Source organism: Myotis daubentonii, chromosome 18 (genome assembly GCF_963259705.1).
Source record: "Myotis daubentonii chromosome 18, mMyoDau2.1, whole genome shotgun sequence".
Taxonomy (NCBI): domain Eukaryota; kingdom Metazoa; phylum Chordata; class Mammalia; order Chiroptera; family Vespertilionidae; genus Myotis; species Myotis daubentonii.
In genome coordinates, this window is record NC_081857.1 from 14,187,619 (window position 1) to 14,209,393 (window position 21,775).

General features: G+C 43.3%; 1 protein-coding gene across 4 annotated transcripts in view; it reads right to left on the reverse strand.

The window, feature by feature from the left end:
• Window positions 1–21,775, reverse strand: part of KCNH1 (potassium voltage-gated channel subfamily H member 1) — a 263,834-nt gene that overhangs the window by 185,841 nt on the left and 56,218 nt on the right. For 3 of the 4 annotated variants that reach the window (XM_059675362.1, XM_059675366.1, XM_059675365.1), the window contains one exon: window positions 15,565–16,038. In XM_059675362.1, coding sequence (XP_059531345.1) covers window positions 15,565–16,038 — 474 coding nt within the window. The remainder of the gene's footprint in view (window positions 1–15,564; window positions 16,039–21,775) is intronic. The other variant, XM_059675363.1, reaches the window with a different exon arrangement.

Here is a 21,775-nt window from a genome sequence, read left to right on the forward strand (position 1 = left end):
TAATACTGTGTGCAACTGTAACTGAAAAAATAAAAATTCTTTAAAGTGAAAGAATAAATCAATCTGTGACTTTTCTTATTACAGCCATGAGCTGAGATTTGTTCCCCAGCTGGTATATATACAAACAAATCCAGTATCGCAGTCTATTCATTTAGCTTCTTCAATATTGGGTTGATTCTGACATCTGTGTAGCCAGCCACAATAGTGCTGTCTTTAAGGACACATTCTCCAAAATATCAAATGAACAGAGCCATATACTGCATAAGCCCTACAGCAGCGGTTCTCAAGCTGTGGGTTGTGACCCCTTTAGCGGTCGAACAACCCTTTCACAGGGGTTGCCTAAGACCATCCTGCATATCAGATATTTACATTACGATTCATAACAGTAGCAACATTACAGTTATGAAGTAGCAACAAAAATAATTTTATGGTTGGGTCACAACATGAGGAACTGTATTTAAAGGGCCAGAAGGTTGAGAACCACTGCCCTAGAGCCTCTTAAAATCAGGTTTATTAATAAACGTTTTCTTTGATATTGAGAAACAAAAATGAAAAGAAAAGAAAAACCTGAAAAGTAATTGTGATCTAGAGCATCTTATACGGGCACTTCAGGAGATTGAAAACAGTCAAAGTTCTTAAGGGCCATGAAAGCTATTGGGCTACTAGGAATGTCCAGAGGTATTGAGATACCTGTGCTTGGATAAAACTTCACCTTACCTGAAGGGTCACTTAACCTGTTCTCCACTCTCACATTTTACTGTTTGATTTTTATAATGGGCACTTTGTAAGCAATTGAACCTATTTTTAAAGCTTCCAAGTGCTTTCTCTTCCCCAGTCCCTACTATTTCTTCTGTACCATTACGGAAAAGCTGTGTGTCATGAACACGCGGCCCTGCTCTGCATCTCCAGCTGCCTGGGAAAATACTCGGCTCATCTATATTTAATGTTCTTTCTTGCTGATTCTTCAGGGTGCAAGTCTCCCCCACCACATCTAATAAGCATGATGGATTATATTCAATTTAGCTAATGCCAACCTATAACTAATTGCAGCAGCAGCATTCTCAAATCAGGCTGGAGTTACAGCTTTGTCAAAGTGCCCTTTATAGATGGCCTGTTTCTGGAAATTTACACAGCAAGTATGAGTGAATTCAATTGTAAATATGAGAAGAGGCTATACTGGCTAAGCTTCCAACCCCCACCCAGGATCTTTGAGTCCTAACTATTGAGGGAGGAAGACTATATATAGATCCTTGGAACAAAACAAGAAGAAAGAATATTGAAATGTTCCAGAGGGGCCAGTTGGCCACTGGCTCACAATTATACTAAGTGTTATTCTAGAGAAATCTGGCAACCAGATTCACAACAACCTGGGCAAGCTGCTGTGTCACCTTTCTGAGTGTGACACTGGGCAAGGTACCCTCTCTGGACCTTAAGTCCCCCATCAGGAAGATGGAAGGGCAGGGGGCAGTAGCACAGCTTGGTGGAAAGAGCATGGGCTCCTTAGTTAGGCACTCCATCCCTAGGGGACTCTATGAGTTGAGAGTAAGTTACTCAATCTTTCTTAGCGTTGGTTCCTTCATCAGCAAAATAGAAGAAGGGACAACTACTTTGCACAACTGTGAGAAGGCAGTGATACTGTTTATGGAACATGGGCAGAGTGCCAGGCAAATATTCAGAACTCATTAAGTGATAACTGTGATTGTTTTCATGATCAATATTCCATCCATTTTGATTATGAGAACAAAAAATGAGATTTCATATAGAAAAGAGCTATAGGAAAAAATTTAAATGCTAAAGCATCATTATATGGAGTTTTTAGAATGCCACAATTACTTGGACAATCTATGTGTTGCTATACCAACATGGATTCTGGGAAAACAGGCAATGCTCCTCAAATGTCCTTACTTTGGTCCCTAATGGATACAATGATATAAAAGCAATCCCCCATGCTGGGCCTACAATGAATATGGTGTTTACTGCCATCAAAAAGGTGCCCTGGACTCAGAGCCTTCACAATCCAGCCCGATCCTACCTTTCAAGACTTATCTCCCACTATGCTCCAGCCCCCTACAGGGCAGCTCCCATGCTCTGAACACACTCTATGTATCAATAGCTCCAGGCCTTAGCTACAACTGTTTGCTCAGCCTACCTCCTGACATTACTTTCCTCTGGTTAAAACTTCCTAAACTTTGGCATTCTTGTCTCCTCTCTGAGACTGACCAGCTCTAAGATACACTACTTCTGGGATCCTACCAGAAACGGCAGACAAAGGCCACTGAATCCCGCAACTGTGGAGGCACGGCCACCACCCTGGGCCGCGAGACTGGGAAGCTGGCCCAGGCTGGGCCTGTGATCAGCTGCAGCCTGTCGCCCTTGGAGCAGCGTGCCTTCCTACACTACTTCAGCAAGGGCATCTCCAACATGCTACACTGCATTCAAGCGTCCATCCTCCTCCGCGTACTGCCAACCACTTGTAGTATTTATCTTGTCCACACCTGGGGATCTCAGGAGTTTAGAAATCCAAGAGGAAGAATCCAGCTACCTATAAAAATGACAACTCATCTGGAGAATGGCTCCCTGTTTGAAAGAGGAGTCTACACAGTAGTGTCTTGAAGACACAATAAACTTATGGGCTGGAAAAAAAGAAAAAGGGGGAAGAAAAAAAAGATGCACTTCTGGTGATCCTCAACCAACAGGCAGTCTTTTCAAATAGCCATCTTTTACATTGAGGCACCTGCTTCCACCTCTGTTTCCTGTGAAAAGTTTAAAAATCTAAACACTTTCATATGTTTCCCTCATTTTAAACTCCATTTAGTAAACGATGGCTCAAGGAAGTCTATTACCAATATTAGCTGAATCATACCAACAGATATCAAGAGTAGGCCAAGACACCCAGATGAGTTATGACATTAAAGTCCTTAGTGGATTGTTGACATCCCAATTCAGAACCATCCTACTTGTGACAATAAAGAAAACCTGCTTGGTCATAGTGTCATTTGTCAAAACAAGACTTCTCCCTTAAGGACCATTTCCCTATCGGCCCATCAGGGAGTAAACAAGAAGGGAGAGGGAGAAAGAGATAGAAACATCAATGATGAAAAAGAATAATTGATTGGCTGCCTCCTGCATGCCCCCTACTGGAGACTGAGCCTGGAACCAGGGTATGTGCCCTGACCACAGAATTGAACCGTGATCTCCTGGTTCATAGGTTGATGCTCAACCACTGAGCCACCGTGGCCAGGCTATAGTACCCATTTTACAATTCCTTCCTCTGTGCTCTCAGAGCACTTCCAAGCACCTCTGCATTCATTCATTCACTTACCCAATATTCAGCGTGCATTTAACATATGTAAGCAGTTCTGGGGAAATAAAAGGTTCAAGTCTCCCTGAACTATCAGCAGTTGATGCAAATACCAACTACTGGATCAACAAAGTGGTGAAGAATAGAACTTTGAATCCAACATTGAGAATGTCAGCTCTACTCCTTAGCAAACTGTCACTCTAAGCCTCAATCTCCACTCCTATAAAATGGGAGTAAGTCTCCTTCATTGAGTTGTAAAGATAAAATAAAATTAGATAATAAGCATAAAGCATTTACCCCAGTCCATGCCTGGCACATGATAAGTGCCCAATATAGTAGCTGTTTTACGGTATAATTATTATTATCGCTACAGTACGGAGAGATGTGTGCAACAGAAGAATGCACAAAGAGCAAAAGGAGCAAGGATTCGTTCTGCTTTGATTGCACACTTGCCTTCCTAGAGCTCCGTAAATGTTTGTTGACTCAAATTTGGAGCGATGGTGTAGACTTTAAGAACTCAGAGACGACACAGCTGTGAGAGAGGGAGCGCCAAGGTAGCCAATAGGTCAATTTCAAAGATATTTCAAGATCCAGGAAAACAGGGAATACGCAGATAAGGCCTGGAATACCAGTGAAGCCACTACCAGCCCAACAAGAAAGTTTCTAAATGTTTGGAGGTGACTCCAAATGCCCATCAGGAGCTGGGCTGCGTACAGAAGAACAGCTGAGGAGCCGTTAAAGTTACGAGTTTGGGAACTCAGATTCAATGGACTGGGATGGAGCCTGAGGATATGTATTTTCAACAGACAACCTAAATGATTTTAATGTGAAGTTGGGTTGTCCCCAGAACCAGAAAACAGAATGAGTCCTCAGCACGGCTCTCTGCTCTAGCCTTGAGAGTTGACTCTATGCAAAATCTCTCCTGAGACTGGGACCTCTCACTTTTAGCCAAGACTCCATAAGGGGTGGAGTATGAACAGTCATCAGGTGGTTCAAGGTGATATATATCCTCAGGAATAGAGATAAGCTTCCCAACAACAATACTTCCTGGGACAAGTATCTTTTTGAGGTTAGTAACTGCTCTTTTAGATCATTTCCAGGGCTAACAGCAATAATAGCAGTATTAGTTACAAAGTGCTAGCAATGTGCCAGGCACTGTACTAGTCTACATACATTATCTAATTTAATTCCCACAATACCCTGCAAGACAGACACTGCCCTCCTGGAAGATAAGAACACCAAGGTTTAGAGATGCTAATGAAAGTGCCCAAGGTGACATAGCTAGAAAGATACAGACTGAAACAGGCAGTTGGTTATTTCCTCATGAAACGTATTGCTGTTTACCTACTGACAATTCCTTCTGCCAATCTCTGGCTACACCTTTCTTGAAGACTGGGCTCAAAACCCTCACCCTAAGGAGATAATAATATTTCCTCTAAAAATCCCCAAAGAACTGAACACAGAGCTCTATTTTCTGGTGCTGTTCAACCAATAAGCAGTGAATAGACAGAGCTGAGGTCGTATGTTTCTGTCACACCTTTTCCCAAAGAGCACAAAACACATCCATATTTACTATCTCATCTGGTCTCATGATTGCTTTAAAAAAACAAAACACTTTTACCGGATTGAGACATATAAATAAGGGGTTCTGTAAAACATTTAAAATGACATTATTTATAAGGTCCCATTCTTTCCTCTAAGTGTTGCCATGCTGTTTGTTGCTTTTTCTATTCAAATAGAATCTTTTTATTTTTTACATCCATTTCAAAGAAATCTAGTTATATAAAAATGTAATTTAAAAAATGGAAGTGTCCGCTGTTGCTTAGCACTATTTATTTTCTCTTTTTTTCCTTATGTTTCCCTTTAATGAGGTTTCATCTCTCTTTCTTAAATAGCCCCCAAAGGATCTGACAATTTGTTTACAACACTCACTATTTGCACTACTTTCCTGGATACATTTTTGACCCATTGGCCCATTACCTCGTCTTGGGTACTGCCATCCTCGACTCTGAGGCAGGCCACAGTTTCAGAAACTCCATGCCAGGCCCTCACCCCACATGGTCGCCTCTGAGAGGGGACACTCTTCTCTCATGCTCACTGACGTTTACAAGTGATCAGCCCCCACTGCAACTCCAAGAATTATAATGATTGGAAACTCATATACTATTTTGATTTAAGTTATTTTGCTTGATACAAAAATATATAACAAATAACAAGGAGATAAAAAATCAAAGAGTTTTCAGTGGGAGAGGCAATACTTGTAAGGGGCTTTTCTTAATTATCTCATGTAGCTCTACTAGGGAGTTTCTCATTCAATCTAAAGGAGTGCTTCTCGTATACTCTAATTTCCAATATGACACGTCATCATTTAATAAGCAATGAGTACCATCCTTACCTTCAAAAACTTTCAATATATTAAGAAGTTAGCAGCACACAGAGAGAACTATTACTTCCTAAAGGAAGACTTAGTCTTTAGTTCTTACAAAGCCTCCGCCATAAGACAGTCAATGCCGTCTTGTCTCCTAACTGACAGCCCGAGACACATTTCAGCAGTCTCCAAACCCATGCTTCATCCATAGAGCTCTCCTGTGCATGGAGAACTGCACTAGACACTAATTCCCAGAGAACATTTAATTTTAAAAACTCTTTAGTATAGTTTCCACATTATTTGGACTACCTTTTCTACATGGTGTGGCCATGGCAAGCTGTGGTTGGTATGGGCTGGATTATTCCAAAAGAAGCCATAATTATATAAGCTAAATTGAGCCCATAGTCTCTGGTGACCTCAAGGTTAAACACCCACACATTTAATAATTCTGTACCTTCACTTGAGAAGACAAGATTTGTTCTTTCACTCTCTAGCTAAGTGGTTTCCAACAATGGCAACATCCTCTCTGTAACTTGGATTCCATCCATAGTCAGAAGGTAATACATATAAAACCTGTATTTATAGAGGTTTTGTGAAATTCAAAGTAAAGATGAAAATAAACAGAACATCATATCAATGTTAAGTAATTGCCTTAGAATTAGGGAAGACAGTCTCTCCAAAACTTTAAAAGGCAAGAAAATAATTAAAAGCAAATTTTAATGAACTCAAAACACAGACTTGCCAACATCCTCCTGTAAAATATACCAGATATCTGTTCATGAACAGCTGGTAGCAATCACATCCAGAGGATACCACCAATTAAGTGTTCAGCATTTTACTTAAAATAAAAACATACTTTCTGCAGACTTCTTTTTTTTCTTATTGTCCTGAATTGTGTGATCTTGAATCACTCATTCAATGTTTTCCTCATTCTACCAATATTTGAATGCCTACTATTGGACAGTAACTGTGCTAAATGCCACAAATCCCAAAGGAACAAGACACAGTCACTTTTCCTCAGTCAAATTGGGTTTGAACATAATTAATCATGTAATAAGATTATACAACTATCCTATCTAATAAAAGAGAAACATGGTAATTAGTGTACAACCGCTACCCTTCCCATTGGCTAATCAGGGCAATATGCAAATTAACTGCCAGCCAAGATGGCGGCCGGCAGCCAGGCAACTTAAAGCGAACATGAGGCTTGCTTGCTTCAGTGACGGAGGACTCCAATGTTCCCCGCCTGCCGCTGCCAGCCTCTGAGCTGCAACTCTAAGCAACTATGTTACAAATATAGAAGCTAAACAAAACCCCAGAAACCTCCTTTAGTCCGCCAGGCTTCAGCCAGCAGGATTGCAACATTGTTTCAAATACAGAAGGTAAACAAAGGACAGAAACCTGCTTTCAGCAGTGGAGGCCTAAGAGCTGGAGCCAAGCCTCAAAGCTAAAGCTGGCCCAGAATAAAAAAAAAAGAAAAAAAGGAGTGGTTGGGAGCTTCAGTCATCCGCCAGCCTGAAAACAGCCCTTAGCCCCTCACCCAGACTGGCCAGGCACCCCAGTGGGGACGCCCACCCTGATCCAGGACACCCTTCAGGGCAAACCAGCCGGCCCCACCAGTGCACCAGGCCTCTATCCTATATAGTAAAAGGGTAATATGCCTCCCAGCACCGGGATCAGCGGAGCCAAGCAGCCTCCCGGCACGGGGATCAGTGTGACAGGGGGCAGCGCCCAAACCCCCTGATTGCCCTGCAGCTCTGTGTGTGACAGGGGGCGGGGCCACAACCTCCCTATCCGCCCTGCTCTGTTCGTGACAGGGGAAGACACCCCAAGCCCCTGATCAGCCCTGCTCTGTGCCTGATAGGGGGAGCTCCCCAACCCCCTGATTGCCCTGCGGCTCTGTGTGTGACAGGGTGCGGCGCCCCAACCTCCTGATCGGCCCTGCTCTGTGGGCAATAGAGGGCGGTGCCCCAACCCCCACCCCATGGGCCCTGCTCTGTGTGTGATGGGGTAGAGCCATAACCTCCCCATTGGCCCTTCCCTGAGTGTGACAGGGGGCGGTGCCCCAACCCCCCAATCGACCCTACCCTGAGCGTGACTGAGGGTGGCATCGCAACCTCCCAATCCGCCATGCTCTGTGCATGACAGGGAGCTACGCCCCAACTCCCCAATCGGCCCTGCTCTGAGCCCGACCAGGGACTGCACCTAGGGATTGGGCCTGCCCTCTGCCACCCGGGAGCAGGCCTAAGCCAGCAGGTCGTTATCTCCCGAGGGGTCCCAGACTGCAAGAGGGCACAGGCCGGGCTGAGGGACCCCCCCTCCCCCCCGAGTGCACAAATTTTTGTGCACCAGGCCTCTAGTAATATAATAAAAGGCTAATATGCAAATAGACCGAACAACGGAAGGACCGGTCACTATGACATACACTGAACACCAGGGGGGCAGACGCTCAATGCAGGAGCTTCCCCCTGGTAATTAGTGCACTCCCACAGGGGGAGCGCCGCTCAGCCAGAAGCTGGGCTCATGGCTGGTGAGCACAGCAGTGGTGGTGGGAGCCTCTCCTGCCTTCGTGGCAGCACTAAGGATGTCTGACTACCGGCTTAAGCCCACTCTCCACGGGGAGCAGGCCTAAGCCATCAGTCGGACATACATCCCCTGAGGGTTCCCAGACTGTAAGAGGGCGCAGGCTGGGCTGAAGGGACACCCCGCCCGCACCCCCCAGTGCAAAGTGCATGAATTTCATGCACTAGGCCTCTAAAATATATATATATCTTCCGGACGTCATTCCGGACATCCTTCCTAACGAAGCAGGGGCTGGAGGAAAGCCAGCCTGGGTCCCAGGTGACTGCGGGCAGCTGAAGGAGGGAAGCAGCCTGGGTTCCAGGTGCCAGCAGCCGGAGGAGGGAAGCCCAGGTCCTGGGTGCCAGAGGGAAGCCAGTGCCAGCAGCCGGGGGAAGGAAGGCCTACTCTTGCACAAATTTTCGTGTATTAGGCCTCTAGGGTGTGTGTGTGTGTGTGTGTGTGTGTGTGTGTGTGTGTGTGTGTGTGTGTGTATAGGTTTGTGTGTGAATAGAATATTGTAGGAATACAGAAAATGAAGTAATCACATCTGCCTGGAAGAGTCTTCATGAAGAAGATGCCATCTCTTTAGGGTTTTAAAGGATGGGCCCCTTTTCAAGTTTTTCTTGGGAAAAGCACAAGGTTCAACAAAAGGGAGAAGAGACCCATAGCATGAAGTCAATGGCTCTGGCTAGCACAGACACATGATCCAAACCACTTAGAAACAATGTGGGATTGTGGAGAATCTAAACTCTTATTTTTTATAATCACAGCCCTTCACAATTGACTTCTACCTACCCTTTCAATGTTAATATATGCTTGTAGATGCATAGCATACTGGTTGAATGTATTCTTGATTCAAACAAGCCTGTATTCAAATCCTACCCTAAGATAACCAGTATTGCTACCTTGGGCAAATGACCACCCTCTGTGAGCCTCACTGGACTCATACCTAACAATGTTGATATGCCAAACTCATAAAATTCTTGTGAGGTTTCAAAAGATAAGGTGTGTAAAATAGGTAGCACTTATTAAAGATTTATGAAGTCCTCAAAAAAATTTGTTATTGTAGCCAAGACTGCTAATTGTCTATCCAATATTCATTTCCCTTTATTCCTTAACCAGGCACTCTCTATTCTGTTGGGGCACAATGTACTGAGCTAAAAGGTACATGTCATTCCCTTACGGAGAGGGACAACAATATGACACAGTTCTGATCAATGAGATATAAGCAGAAGTCATTGGATAGACTTCTGGAGAGAAAAAAAAAAAGCCTTAAAAGGGGAACAGGTTAGGGCAGGACAAGCTCTTTTGCCTTTTGCCATTCTTTCGTTTCCTTATTTGGAACATGGATTTGAGGGCTAGAGTTGGAGCAGCCATCCTGTGACCACAAGGAAAGAGCAAGGGAATCACAGAAGTCTCAGCCCAAATGAACTTAAGTCACTGAATCAATATTAGCAATTGTCTACCAATAGAGTTCTAATGGTGGGAGGAAAAAATTAAACCCCGACTTCCAGTATTTCCAGGCCCTGTTGCTTAGACTTTCTGTTACTGTTAGGTAAATTAAATATACTGATACATTCAAAAACAAGCTTGAATCTCTCCAAAGCAGTACTGAACAAAATAAGACAACATAAAAGAATACATTATTGTCTCATTTCATTTCTGTCCGCAAAGGTACTGGCTACTTTTGGGGAGGAGGAAGGGAAAAGTGATTAGGGGAAAGGAAGGATGTCTGAGGTGTGGGTAATGTTTTACTAACCTAGATGATGTCTACGTAGATGTTTGCTTTGGAAAAATCCATTGAGAAGCATATTTCTGTTTTAAGCACTTTCCTATATATGTTATACTGACAATAAAAAATGTCAGGAATGTGCTCAACTGGCATGGCTCAGTGGTTGAGCATCAACCAATGAACCAGTAGGTCATGGTTTAATTCTGGTCAGGGCACATGCCCAGATTATGGGCTCGATCCCCATAGGGGGCATGCAAGAGACAGCCAATCAATGGTCCTCTCTCATCATTGATGTTTCCATCTCTCTCTCCCTCTTCCTTCCTCTCTGAAATCAATAAAAATATTTATTTTTTTAAATCAGCAATGTGACACAGATTTATTTATAAAGACATTCTCTACGGCATTACTATGACTTTAAAAGTTTTAAAAAAGGAAATTATCTGAACAAACATAAAATAAATATGTCCTTAAAATGGACTATCATATAATCATTTAAATTCATGTTTTTAAAGAATATTTAATGTCATGAAACCTACTTTTTAGATAATAAAGTAGGTTACAACTCACCATATACAGTATAATTCCATTTTGCTAAAATACATGTAAACATATATATGCACATATTTCAAGGAAAAAAACCCTGAACAACATATAACAGGTCCTCGAATAACATCATTTTGTTCAATGTCATTTGATAATAGCATTGATAGGATGCTGTAGGAGCTCAATTCTTGTTTATATCAATTAGACTACGGTAAAATTGGTTTTTATACATCATTTCACTTAAAGTCACAGAACCTATGGGCAACGTTAAGTGAAGGCATTGTATGCCAAAATGTTAACAATGAGATAAAATTATAGGCAAGGCTTATTCCTTCATCTGTATTTTCTAAATTTTTACAGGCAAAATGTAAAAAATTGTAAGGAAACAATTCTTTTTCTAAAGATTCAGAGGCTCTCAAATGTGCCCATTAGCCTTGCTTCACTTGGAAGCACATCCTTGAAGCCAAATATTTCTCCTCTGAAGCCTGAAACACTCTGTCTTAGAAGCTAACATGTGGCCTCCGGAGTTCAACATCACATGATAACATAGGAAGAAATCATAAGATGGAGATGTCTGCACGGCTCCGACACAAACTGCCAATCAGGGCTCTCATCAATTAGAGTCAGATCATGGACCTCCTGTTGCCCTTTGAGATTTTCACTTGAGTTAAGAGATTCATTAACAAGTGACTGGCTAATTTTTCACTAGCATCTGTCTTACTTCTCAAATAAAGATTTAAGCAAAGAAAATTTCCCCCAGCTCCATGTACAATGCCGTGAGCTTAGTTTTTTCTGCTCTCACGTGGTCTTTTCCTTTCCCCACTCAACAGAGTTCCACCCCTCTTCCAACACCTTCCTAAACCTTCACCTTCATCTTCTCCTCCTCCTTCTCCTCCTCCTTCTCCTCCTCCTTCTCCTCCTCCTTCTCCTTCTCCTTCTCCCCCTCTCCTCCTCTTTCTCCTCCTCCTCCTCCTCCTCTTTCTCCTTCTCCTTTTTCTTCTTCAATTTCCTGGAAAGTCTTCTATAATCTACCTAACCCAAATCTTCTCAGAAGTCTTCTCATACTGGAGGAGTTCTGGGTGAAAGGGAGCTGTCTGTGGTGAGAGCTATTACCTTTTCATCAGCATGCCTCAGTCCGGTTCTGCCCTGAGGAGCACCTCCCGTGTGAATGGGCTCTTGGGAAGTGTCAGCTATGTCACCAGGACTAGCTGGTGGTGCTGCTGTCTGAGGTTACAGAGCCAAGGACAGAAGGAAGTCCTTGATCCCAAGCCCCGGGGGATAGTGTGATTGGCTCCATTCTCTCCTTTGCACTCCCACACTCCAATGGCAATAAGCAACATGACTGCCTTAGGAGAGGGACTAGGTTTGTGAATGATAATTCCATCTTTAATTCATAAAGGACACCAGGCCAATTGTCCACAGAGTGCTGAAATAATCCTCATTTGGCTCTTGCTTCGGCGTACCCATTCCAAGCTCTAGTTCACCCAGTTTCCGGACCTTTTGTCCTCTAACCAGTTTAACTAACATGCAAACATATTCCCAAACAGCCTCCAAAACAGATTATTACCAACAGACTGGAGAATGACGCAAATGTAGGCCATCTACATAAGCGAAACAAGTTGAGCCAGAAGAGATCATTTGCGTGGCTTAAATCATGGAGACGGGCTATCTCCACAGGGCTGAATTCACAATTGCTGGCTTTAGCCATTTGGGTGGGTCTCATCCTTGAACTTCAGGATCCCCCACCCCAACACCACACCCACAACCCAACCGCCCACACACAGATGGCAAAGCCACCACACCTCCTTCGCCTCTTCTTTGGCGGTCTCCATTGGGACACAATTCCATTGGCATACTTAGGAGAACTCCATGTATTTTTTATGAGAAATGAGTCAATAATTTCTTTTCTCCCCTCAGTCTCCCAGACAAAGGACCTAGAGCAGAGGGGACTGCCATCTCAGATTAGTGGCTCCACAACCGAGTGTGGTGAGAAGACAGCATGTGGTGAATGTGAACCCACTGAGCCCTTAGTCAGGATTCTCCAATGAGAGAAATGTCCCCCAGCCTTGTCCAGGTTCGACAGGTGGTGTGCCCTTCAGAACCTCTCCAGCCCCTAAGCCCCACCAGCCTTTCACGCCCACTAACTTAATGATGCCTTTTAACAACAAGGCCTGTGCCTGGAACACCGTGCTGGTCTGTCCCTCCGTGAGCCTCTCACACTGCCCATCTCATCACTAGCGTAGTTGCCCTGGGGAAAACGCAGATGCCCACTTCTCTGTACCCAGTGCCCAAGTTCCCCACCACAGCACCCAAGCCAAGGGGTAAGCCATACACATCAGGAGCTTCTTGGTGAGTGTTGACTCAACTGTATCCGTCAGTGTTTCATCCCACTTTTATCAGATCTGTCACTGTTAAGAACAGAGAAAAATCAGAAGAGGACTCATTATTATTGTGTCCATTTGCTGTGCCATCCTGAGTGAGTCAGATTCCCTGAGTGGGTTTCCTCATTTGTGATTTAAGAGTGTTCAAATTGGATGACCTCTATGGTCCCACTGGGCTCTCCAGTTGGTCTACCTATCTTAACCTTCTAAAGGCCCTCATATCACCCCACCTTCTTCCCATCACCAGGAGGTCAGTGTGGTGGGCCTCTCATTTTTACCACCTGTCTGGAGGTGAGACTAATGCAGATGAGATGTTAGAACTCAACAGGCTTTGCAGCTGGTGGGGAACTCAAATAATCAACCCACTGACTGAGTGCCATGCTTTGAGGTAGGTAAGGTGGCATCAGCCCCAAAATGTAGGGAGGAAAACTAATCCAGAAAGGCTAGATGTTGTTCACAAGGCTCCCAGCTGTCCCAGTAGGTGACCCCAAGAGGACCGGAAGCCAAATCTTCAGTTTCCTCACACCGATCTCCCCCAACACCACCACAATTGTTATGAAAAGGCATTATTTCAGATGTAAGCCAATGCTTTAAAAAGAATTTCTAAATGTGAAATCAAGTGTTTGCAGAAGCAAATCATAGCTATAGCACCTTAATATTTAGATTATTATTTATGATCAAGAGATGGCAGTAAGAGCTTTGATGCTAAACCCTTTGCCAACTAGAAACCTACAGATAAATGATATTTTTAGTGCCTGCAATCTAGTTCATGAGTCTGGGAATCAGAAACCATGTCAGGGGTTTTCACAATTAATGGCAAACGAGTTCCAAGCCAACATTCACAGTGCCTGGGAAGAAGCTCTCTGCCCTGTCAGCCTACAAGGTAATCTTGACACATTTACATAAGTGTTTATAGCTCTGCCAACGTTTAATAAGACCTGTGGAAGCTGAAGAATGGTTCTATTTATTCGCAAAACTTCAATGCCATTACTATAAATAGTAAATGGTTTAATTAAAAAACCCAAATGGTTTTTTAAAGTTAAATTTCATTCCCCATATGTGTGTATAAGGAGCTCTTTTAGGTTGAAATAATTCATTTGAATTATCTAAGCCAAAATGATCATATTTTCCTCACTAACATAAAATTTTCTAGAAATGAATTCACCGAGAAAAGTATTCCCAACATGTACTAAAATTCACATTTAAGAATCCCCGTATTCACGTTAGGGGTGATTTTGTTCTTGTAAATGATCAGTTTCAACTCATTTACTCCCCCTACAAAATCCACACAAGCCACCTGGAGAATTATTCCTTGGGATTTTAAAGTATATTAAAACACACCACACAGATAAAAGCGGAGGTTGTTCTGAGTCTAGAGGATCTGAGTTTCAGCTCCTCTTTCCTGAGAGGAGATGTGGTAGGTACAGTGGTTGGGTTCTCACAGAGGAAGAGCCCCAGCCCCTGCCCACTGCTGGCACCAATCTGAAGGCAGAGATATGCCACCATCGAGACACGGAGTCACTGGCCAGGCCTCATTATCCTGGCAGGGAGCTGACTGCTCCCTTCTGACTATCCCAAGACTGTACCCCACTAGCCATGTACCTTAGCGTGGATCTTGCCAGACTCAGCCTCCAATGGTATCCTAAACTACCTACCCAGCTAACAAACAGCCCAGCCAGGCAAACACCTCTGGGACCCTCTGTAGTCTCAGGCCATGAGGGTCCACTGCTGCCTGAGGTTAAAGATTTGCCAGATGAACTGCCTTATCTTAATCCATCTGGAGTGTCAACCAAGGAGCAGGAAAAAGAAAGAACCATTCCAGTAGGACACAAACTAGATAAGAATCTGATGTTTTCCTTTGCAATGACTTGACATCCTTGCTTTTTCAAAGGAGGAAATCACTTTAACCAGCCCAGCGGCCTCTTCCTGCTACAACATGTCCCAGACATCCATTCACTGACTGTGTACCCATGTCCTGATTCTAATGCATTTGCAGGGCTTTTTTCCCCCTTTAACTCCTGCCATTGCCCGCAGGACTAACCATCCAATAGCAGTGTAATCTAGTAACAACATTACTCCTCTTAGCTACAGCCTGACTCTCTCGGCAAATGTAGGCCAGGGAAAGTACAGACAACTGAATGCCACTGGTCACCTCCAAAACTCAGTTTAGCAAAGAAGCAACTCATTTCTTCCCCACATTTACCCCTCCCCCTCCAAGATTAAATAAATAAATAAGCAAGCAAACTTAGGAGAAAATAGCATCCTTGTTGCTAGGAGTTAATTAAAATGAAACAGCCAAAGGTCAGCGATGATAGGAAGTCCCCATAATTAACATAATCAATAAGTGGACATCCAGCAAATGCATAGAGTGAAAGATTCAGCAATGCAGTGGCAACACATGCCTGTTTCTGCAGCCCCACCACCTTTGAGCCAATAGCATGCGCTCCACGTGGAGTGAAAGGGAAGCCTTTGGTCTCTTCCACACCATTCACTGACATGCAGAACCCCTGAACCTCCAAAGGCAAGAACAGTGGGTAAGGATAGCTATCAAGCATGCTCCCTCTGTTCCAGACCTCATCATGCTAGTTCCCACCCATTAATTACGCTTCGGTTCACCACCCACATTTAATTCAACTTTAAAGACATGACAACAAGGTCTGAGATTTGAGGGATGTACCTGACTCTCTCTCCCCTCCAGGGGTGGTGGAATCTGATCAGCAAAAGCAATCTTCCCTGGATCACCCATAAAGGCACTAACCTCGTCCACGTTCTCAAAAGCGTTGATGACGTCATATGGCAAACAGGACAGAAGATCAATCACAAACCACGTCTTCAGATAGTTCATGCGGATGAGTTTGGGGTCGGAAATCACCTCCCCAGCTGGTCCAACAAAGGTGGTGTGAAAATTCAACACAATGTCCACCAGAAAGATGACATCCACGATGCTATCCACAACCAGCCAGGCCACATTGTTCTGCCTGGTTTTAAAGGAGACATTGTAAGGGACCAAGATGGCTGTGTAGAAGGTTAAAATCAAGATGATCCAATCCCATGTCGTCTTAAAAACACAGTAATGTAAGATGATGTGAGGGGGAGTCTTTGGTGCCTCTTGCTTGTATTGGGGAAGGATGTCTGAGCCCAGCTGCAGCACCTGTACAGAAAAACACGACCAAGAGAGAACTAAGTTAGGATTTAATGGCAAGCATCTGTCACTGACAAATCATCATGACGCTCCAGATGGGTCACTGGTTACAAGAATAGACCCTAGAGGAGTATGGAAGAAGGGAAGTGAACATTATAATATAAATAATCGCAATGAAACAACGGCAAACTATTATTTAGCTTACTCTGTGCCAAGCATTGTAATAAATACTTAACATACATGTATTATCTCACTTCATTCTAAATACAACCTCATTTCATTAGCCAATTACTATTCTGTGACAAGTGAGAAACTGAGGCTCACCCATCCATACCATAACAATAACTTCATTCAACAAATATGTAGTGTCCCGTGCCAGGAACTGTTCTGGACACTGGACATACAGTAACGAAGGAAACAGCATGGTTCCAGCTCTCATGGAGCTCGGGCTAGTAGACAAATCAAGGAAATTCCAAATTGTGATAAGAGCTAAATAAGAAGTGGCATGGAACACCCAGTGATTTAATGGAATGTGACCTGAGGATTAGGAGAGGGAGAGTGGACTAAAATCTGAATGACAACAAGGAACCAGCCATTCAAACTTATATGGAAAAACTATCCCGGGCAGAGAGCATAACTGGTGTCATGAACCCAGGGTAGGACAAGCTGGGTATTTTGGGGAAAAGAAAAAAGTCTGCTGTGACCGAAGCACACGAAATGAGCGGGGAAGGGTGCTAGATGAGTTCAGAGAGGAAGCAGAAGCCAAACCATGCAAGACCTGGTGGGTCATGGAGAGGCACTGGATTTTATTCTCAGTACGTCTGAGTATAACCGGAGGCTTTTAAGCCAAAGAATAATCCGATGCGTGTTTATAAAAGATCACCCTGGCTGCTGCATAATGAATTGAGGCAGCAGATTAGAGGGAAGAACAGAGTCAGGAAACTTATTATAACACCCTGAGAAAAAGACGGGGTGATGGAGAAAAGTAGCCCAATTTTGGACATATGTTTGAAGTAAAACCAGCTGAACTTGCTGAGGGCTAGAAAATGAAGGAAATAGAACAACGAAAGGTACTTACTACTTTATTCCCAAAAACCCGCATGGTAGTTGGCCCAAAGTAGGCACTATAGGACAGTCTTTAAGTAAATAAATGAACTTTAAGGTCATGCAGCTAGGAAAGATAGAACCAGGATCCCAAACTGCTCCAGCTGGATTAAAACCCACGCCGTTCCACATTGAGGTTACATTTCCCTAAACGACAGGTCTTTAATGAAGCAGAGTCAGTGAAGGAAGACGTCTAGAGAAGCTTGGTTCCAAAAGAGTATCACAAATGGGTTTCACTTCAGCAGCCAAAGACAAAAAGCTATGTTTCCAGACACTAGGCTAAGCTGGAAGGGACCTCCACCCCCAGCCCAGCTGCACTTCTGTGCCACTTACAAATTCTTATAAAACTTTAGGTGATGCTTTCTTTTATGTCGCGGGAACTTATTTTTTCATCCAGAGGTTAAAGGCCTGTTAATGAATATAAAATAATCTGAATATCCCTGCTCCCACTATAATTGGTCCCAGGCCTTAAAAGGTGACAATAAATAAATAAACAAACAAATAAAAGCTAGAAAACGAAGTGCCCAGTGTGCACCTTTGGGTATGGGAATTGTTCCTACCCCTCCCACCAGTGCACAGAGCTCTTCTATAAACTTCTTAAACTTGATAAAGAGCATCTACCAAAAAAAACAAAAACAAACAAACAAACAAACAAAAAAACCACCCTAAAACTAACATCCTATTTAATGGTGAAAGACTAAAGGCTTTCCCCCTAAGACCAAGAACAAGGCAAGATAGCAGCTTTCACTACTTTTCTTCAACATAGTACTGCCACTGTGATAAGGCAAAAAAATAAAGATTGGGAAGGAAGAAATAAAAGCATCCCTACTTCCAAATAACATAGTGGTGTAGGTAGAATACCCCAAGGAATTGACATATAAACTTCTAGGTCACACAACACAAGATAAACAAATACAAATCACTGTATTTCTATATACTAGAAAATGAGCACCGAAATTATAGAATGCCATCCTATATAATAAATGCCTAGGTGGCATCATGCCCTCACGCGATGCCCTCATACAACATCATCACAAGATGGCCGACACAAGATGGCCACCCTCACGTTGTCACAAGATAGCCCAAGATGGCCAGCAGGGGAGGGCAGTTGTGGGTGATCAGGCTGGCAGAGGAGGGCAGTTGGGGGCAATCAGGCCAGCAGGGGAGGGCAGTTGGGGGAGATCAGGCCGGCAGGGGAGGGCAGTTAGGCATCAATCAGGCCGGCAGGGGAGCGGTTAGGGGGAGATCAGGCTGGCAGGCAGAAGCTGTTAGGGGCAATCAGGCAGGCAGGCAGGCGAGCCGTTAGGAACCAGCAGTCCCAGATTGTGAGAAGGATGTCCGACTGCCAGTTTAAAGATCCTGTGGGATCGGGCCTAAACCAGCAGTCGGACATCCCCCGAGGAGGTCCCAGATTGGAGAGGGTGCAGGCCGGGCTGAGGGACAACCTCCCCCCCATGCACGAATTTTGTGCACTGTGCCTCTCGTCCTATATAATAAAAGGCTAATATGCAAATCAACTGAATGGCGGAACAATGAGTTGCTCTGATGCGCACTGACCACCAGCGGGCAGACGCTCAATGCAGGAGCAGCCCCCTGGTGCTCAGTGCACTCCCACAGGGGGAGCACCGCTCAGCCAGAAGCCAGGTTCATGGCTGGTGAGCGCAGTGGCAGTGGCAGGAGCCTCTCCCACCTCCACAGCAGTGCTAAGGATGTCCGACTGACAGCTTAGGCCCACGGGGAGTGGGCCTAAGCAATCAGTCGGACATCCCCCAAGGGCTCCCGGACTGTGAGAGGGTGCAAGCCAGGCTGAGGGACCCTCCTGAGTGCACGAATTTCATGTACCAGGCCTCTATAATAAAAAGCCACTTAGGTGCAAATACAACAAAATATAAACAAGACTTATATGCTAAAAACAACCAAATGCTGATAAGAGATCAAAGAAGATATAAATAGCCCTGGGTGGCATGGGTCAGTGGTTAGAGTGTCAGCCTGTGCAAAAAAAAGGTTGCAGGTTTGATTCTCAGTCAAGGGCACATACGCGGGTTTCAGGTTCACTCTCTACCTCCAGTTGGGGCTTGTGGGGGAGGCAACTGGTCTATGTGTCTCACATCAATGTTTCTTTCCCCCTCCCTCCTCCCCTCCCTCCCTTTCACTCTCTCTGGAAATCTGGGAAGCAATGGAAAAAAATATCCTCAGGTGAGGATTAAAAAAAAGAAAAAGAAGATATAAATAAATGAAGAGGCATGCTGTGTTGCTAAAATTGATATACAGGTTTAGCACAATTTCTAGCAAAATGCCAGCAATAGTTTTTGTAGATACACAAGATTATTCTAAAATTTCTATGGAATGGCAAAGGAATTTAAATAGCTAAAAACAATTTTTAATAAGAAAAATAAAGTGGAAGGAATCAGTCTAGCAAGCCAATTTCAAGACTTGATATATAGCTACAGTAATTAAGACTGTGTGGTATTGATAGAAGAATAGACTCATAGATTAATTAAAAAGACTGGAGAACCCAGAAATAGACCCACACAAATATGCTTGACTGATTTTTTATTGTGGTGCAAAAAGCTATTCAGTGGCAATTCTGTGGAGGAAAGAACATTCATAGGGGAGAGAGAGAGAGAGAGAGAGAGAGAGAGAGAGAGAGAGAGAGGTTCAATATAAGTCTCATAACCTATATAAAAATTATCTCAAAATGGATTGAAAACTTAAATGTAAAACTATAAAACTTTTAGAAAAAAAATAGGAAAACTTCTCAGGATCTAGAACTAGGCAGTGTTCTCAGCACAATCCATACAAGAAAAAACTGATAAATTGGACCGCATCAGAATGTAAAACGTTTGCTCTGCAAAAGACTGTTAGGAGGATAAAAAGACAACCTATGACTTGGAGAAAATATTTGTAAACCACATATCCAGCAAAGAAAAGTACCTAGAATAAATAATTTACAATATATGATTTCAAAACTCAACAATAAAAAAAAATCCAATGAGAAAATGAATAAGAGTCATGAACGAATATTTCACCCAAGAGGATATACAGTTGGCAACTAACACATGAAATAATGTTCAACATCGTTAGTCATTAGGAAAATGCCAATTAAAACTACAATGAGCTATCACTACATACCTATCAGAATGGCTAAAATAAAAAATTGTGACAGCATAAATGCTGATAAGAATGCAGATAAACTAAATCGTTCATATCTAGTTTATGAGCAATATAAAATGGTACAGCCACCGAAGAAAAAGAGTTTTGTTGTTTATAAAACAACTAAATATACAACTACCACATGGCCCACCAATTACACTCATGGCATTCATCCCAGAAAAATGAAAACTTAAGTTCTCACACAAAAAACCTGCACATGAATATTTATAGTAGCTTTATTCCTAACAAACTAAAACTGGAAACAACCCAGATATCCTTCAACAAATAAATGGTTAGACAAACTGTGGTACATCCATACCATAGAATGCTACTCAGCAATTAAAAGGGTTTAAACTACTGATACATTCAACAACCTGGATGAGTCTCCAGAGATTGAAATTTATATAACATTTTATAAATGTATATAAACTTTATATAACATCCTTGAAATGACAAAATTATAGAAACAGAGAATAAATGAGTGATTGCCAAGGGCTTAAGGGGAAGGGGGAAGGGCAGAAAGGAAGAGGGTGTGGCTACAAAGAGGCAACAAGAGATATTCTCGGGGTGATAGAAATGTCCTATATCTTGACTCTACCAATGTAAGTATCTTGGTTGTGATATTAGACTACAATTTTGCAGGAACTTGTTATCAGGGAAGCTGAATAAGGAGCACATGGGATCTCTCTGTATTATTTCTTACAACGGCTTGTGAACCTACAGTTATCTCACAATGAGGAGTCTAATTTTTTAAAAATCAACTGAATACAGATAAATTACAAGTAAGGAAGGAGACCTGGGCATTCAATTAAGGAAAGGGCAGGAGAAAGGGAAGTGAGTTACTTAGGGGGGTTATTGTATGTTTACAAAACACAATCTGAATGATAGTCAACAAGAACTCAAAAGAACCCACAAGGAGGCAGCCACCTGCTGATTGCACACCAAAGTCCCCTGGCGCTCCATGGTTCTCGGTAACAAGCCCTCAGGAGGAAACGGCCTTTCACAGAAAATGTCTGTCCCTGTGACAGTTTGATATAATCCACAATTATTTCTAGGTGGATTTCCCATTCTGATGCTTCCCAGGACACTCTGAGGCCCTGCCTGAGTGAGGCCTGGATCAATAGTGTCCCCATAACTCCCCCAAATGCCAGGTTGACTGCAGACTCTCCCCCTGCTGCTATTCCTACAATGTGTGTTGAAAGGGGGTTAACAGAGGTGTGAGCTACACAGGGAGGAATGTTGGGGACGGGTATTAAGTTTCTCTCTTCCTGTCTCTGGGATGCAGTGCAGCCTTTTACACTGAAACCATAGGTTATCTGCATTCTGGGAGCAGACCTGGATGCTAGGATATTTGATGGAGGTAAATGTGACACCTTTTTTTCCCCAAACCTTTATATTAAAGGCTACGAATAATTCCCATAAGACCAAGCTTTTCTGGTCTGACTTGAGATCCTATATATTTCACTCTCATGTTAACTCTTTAGCAACT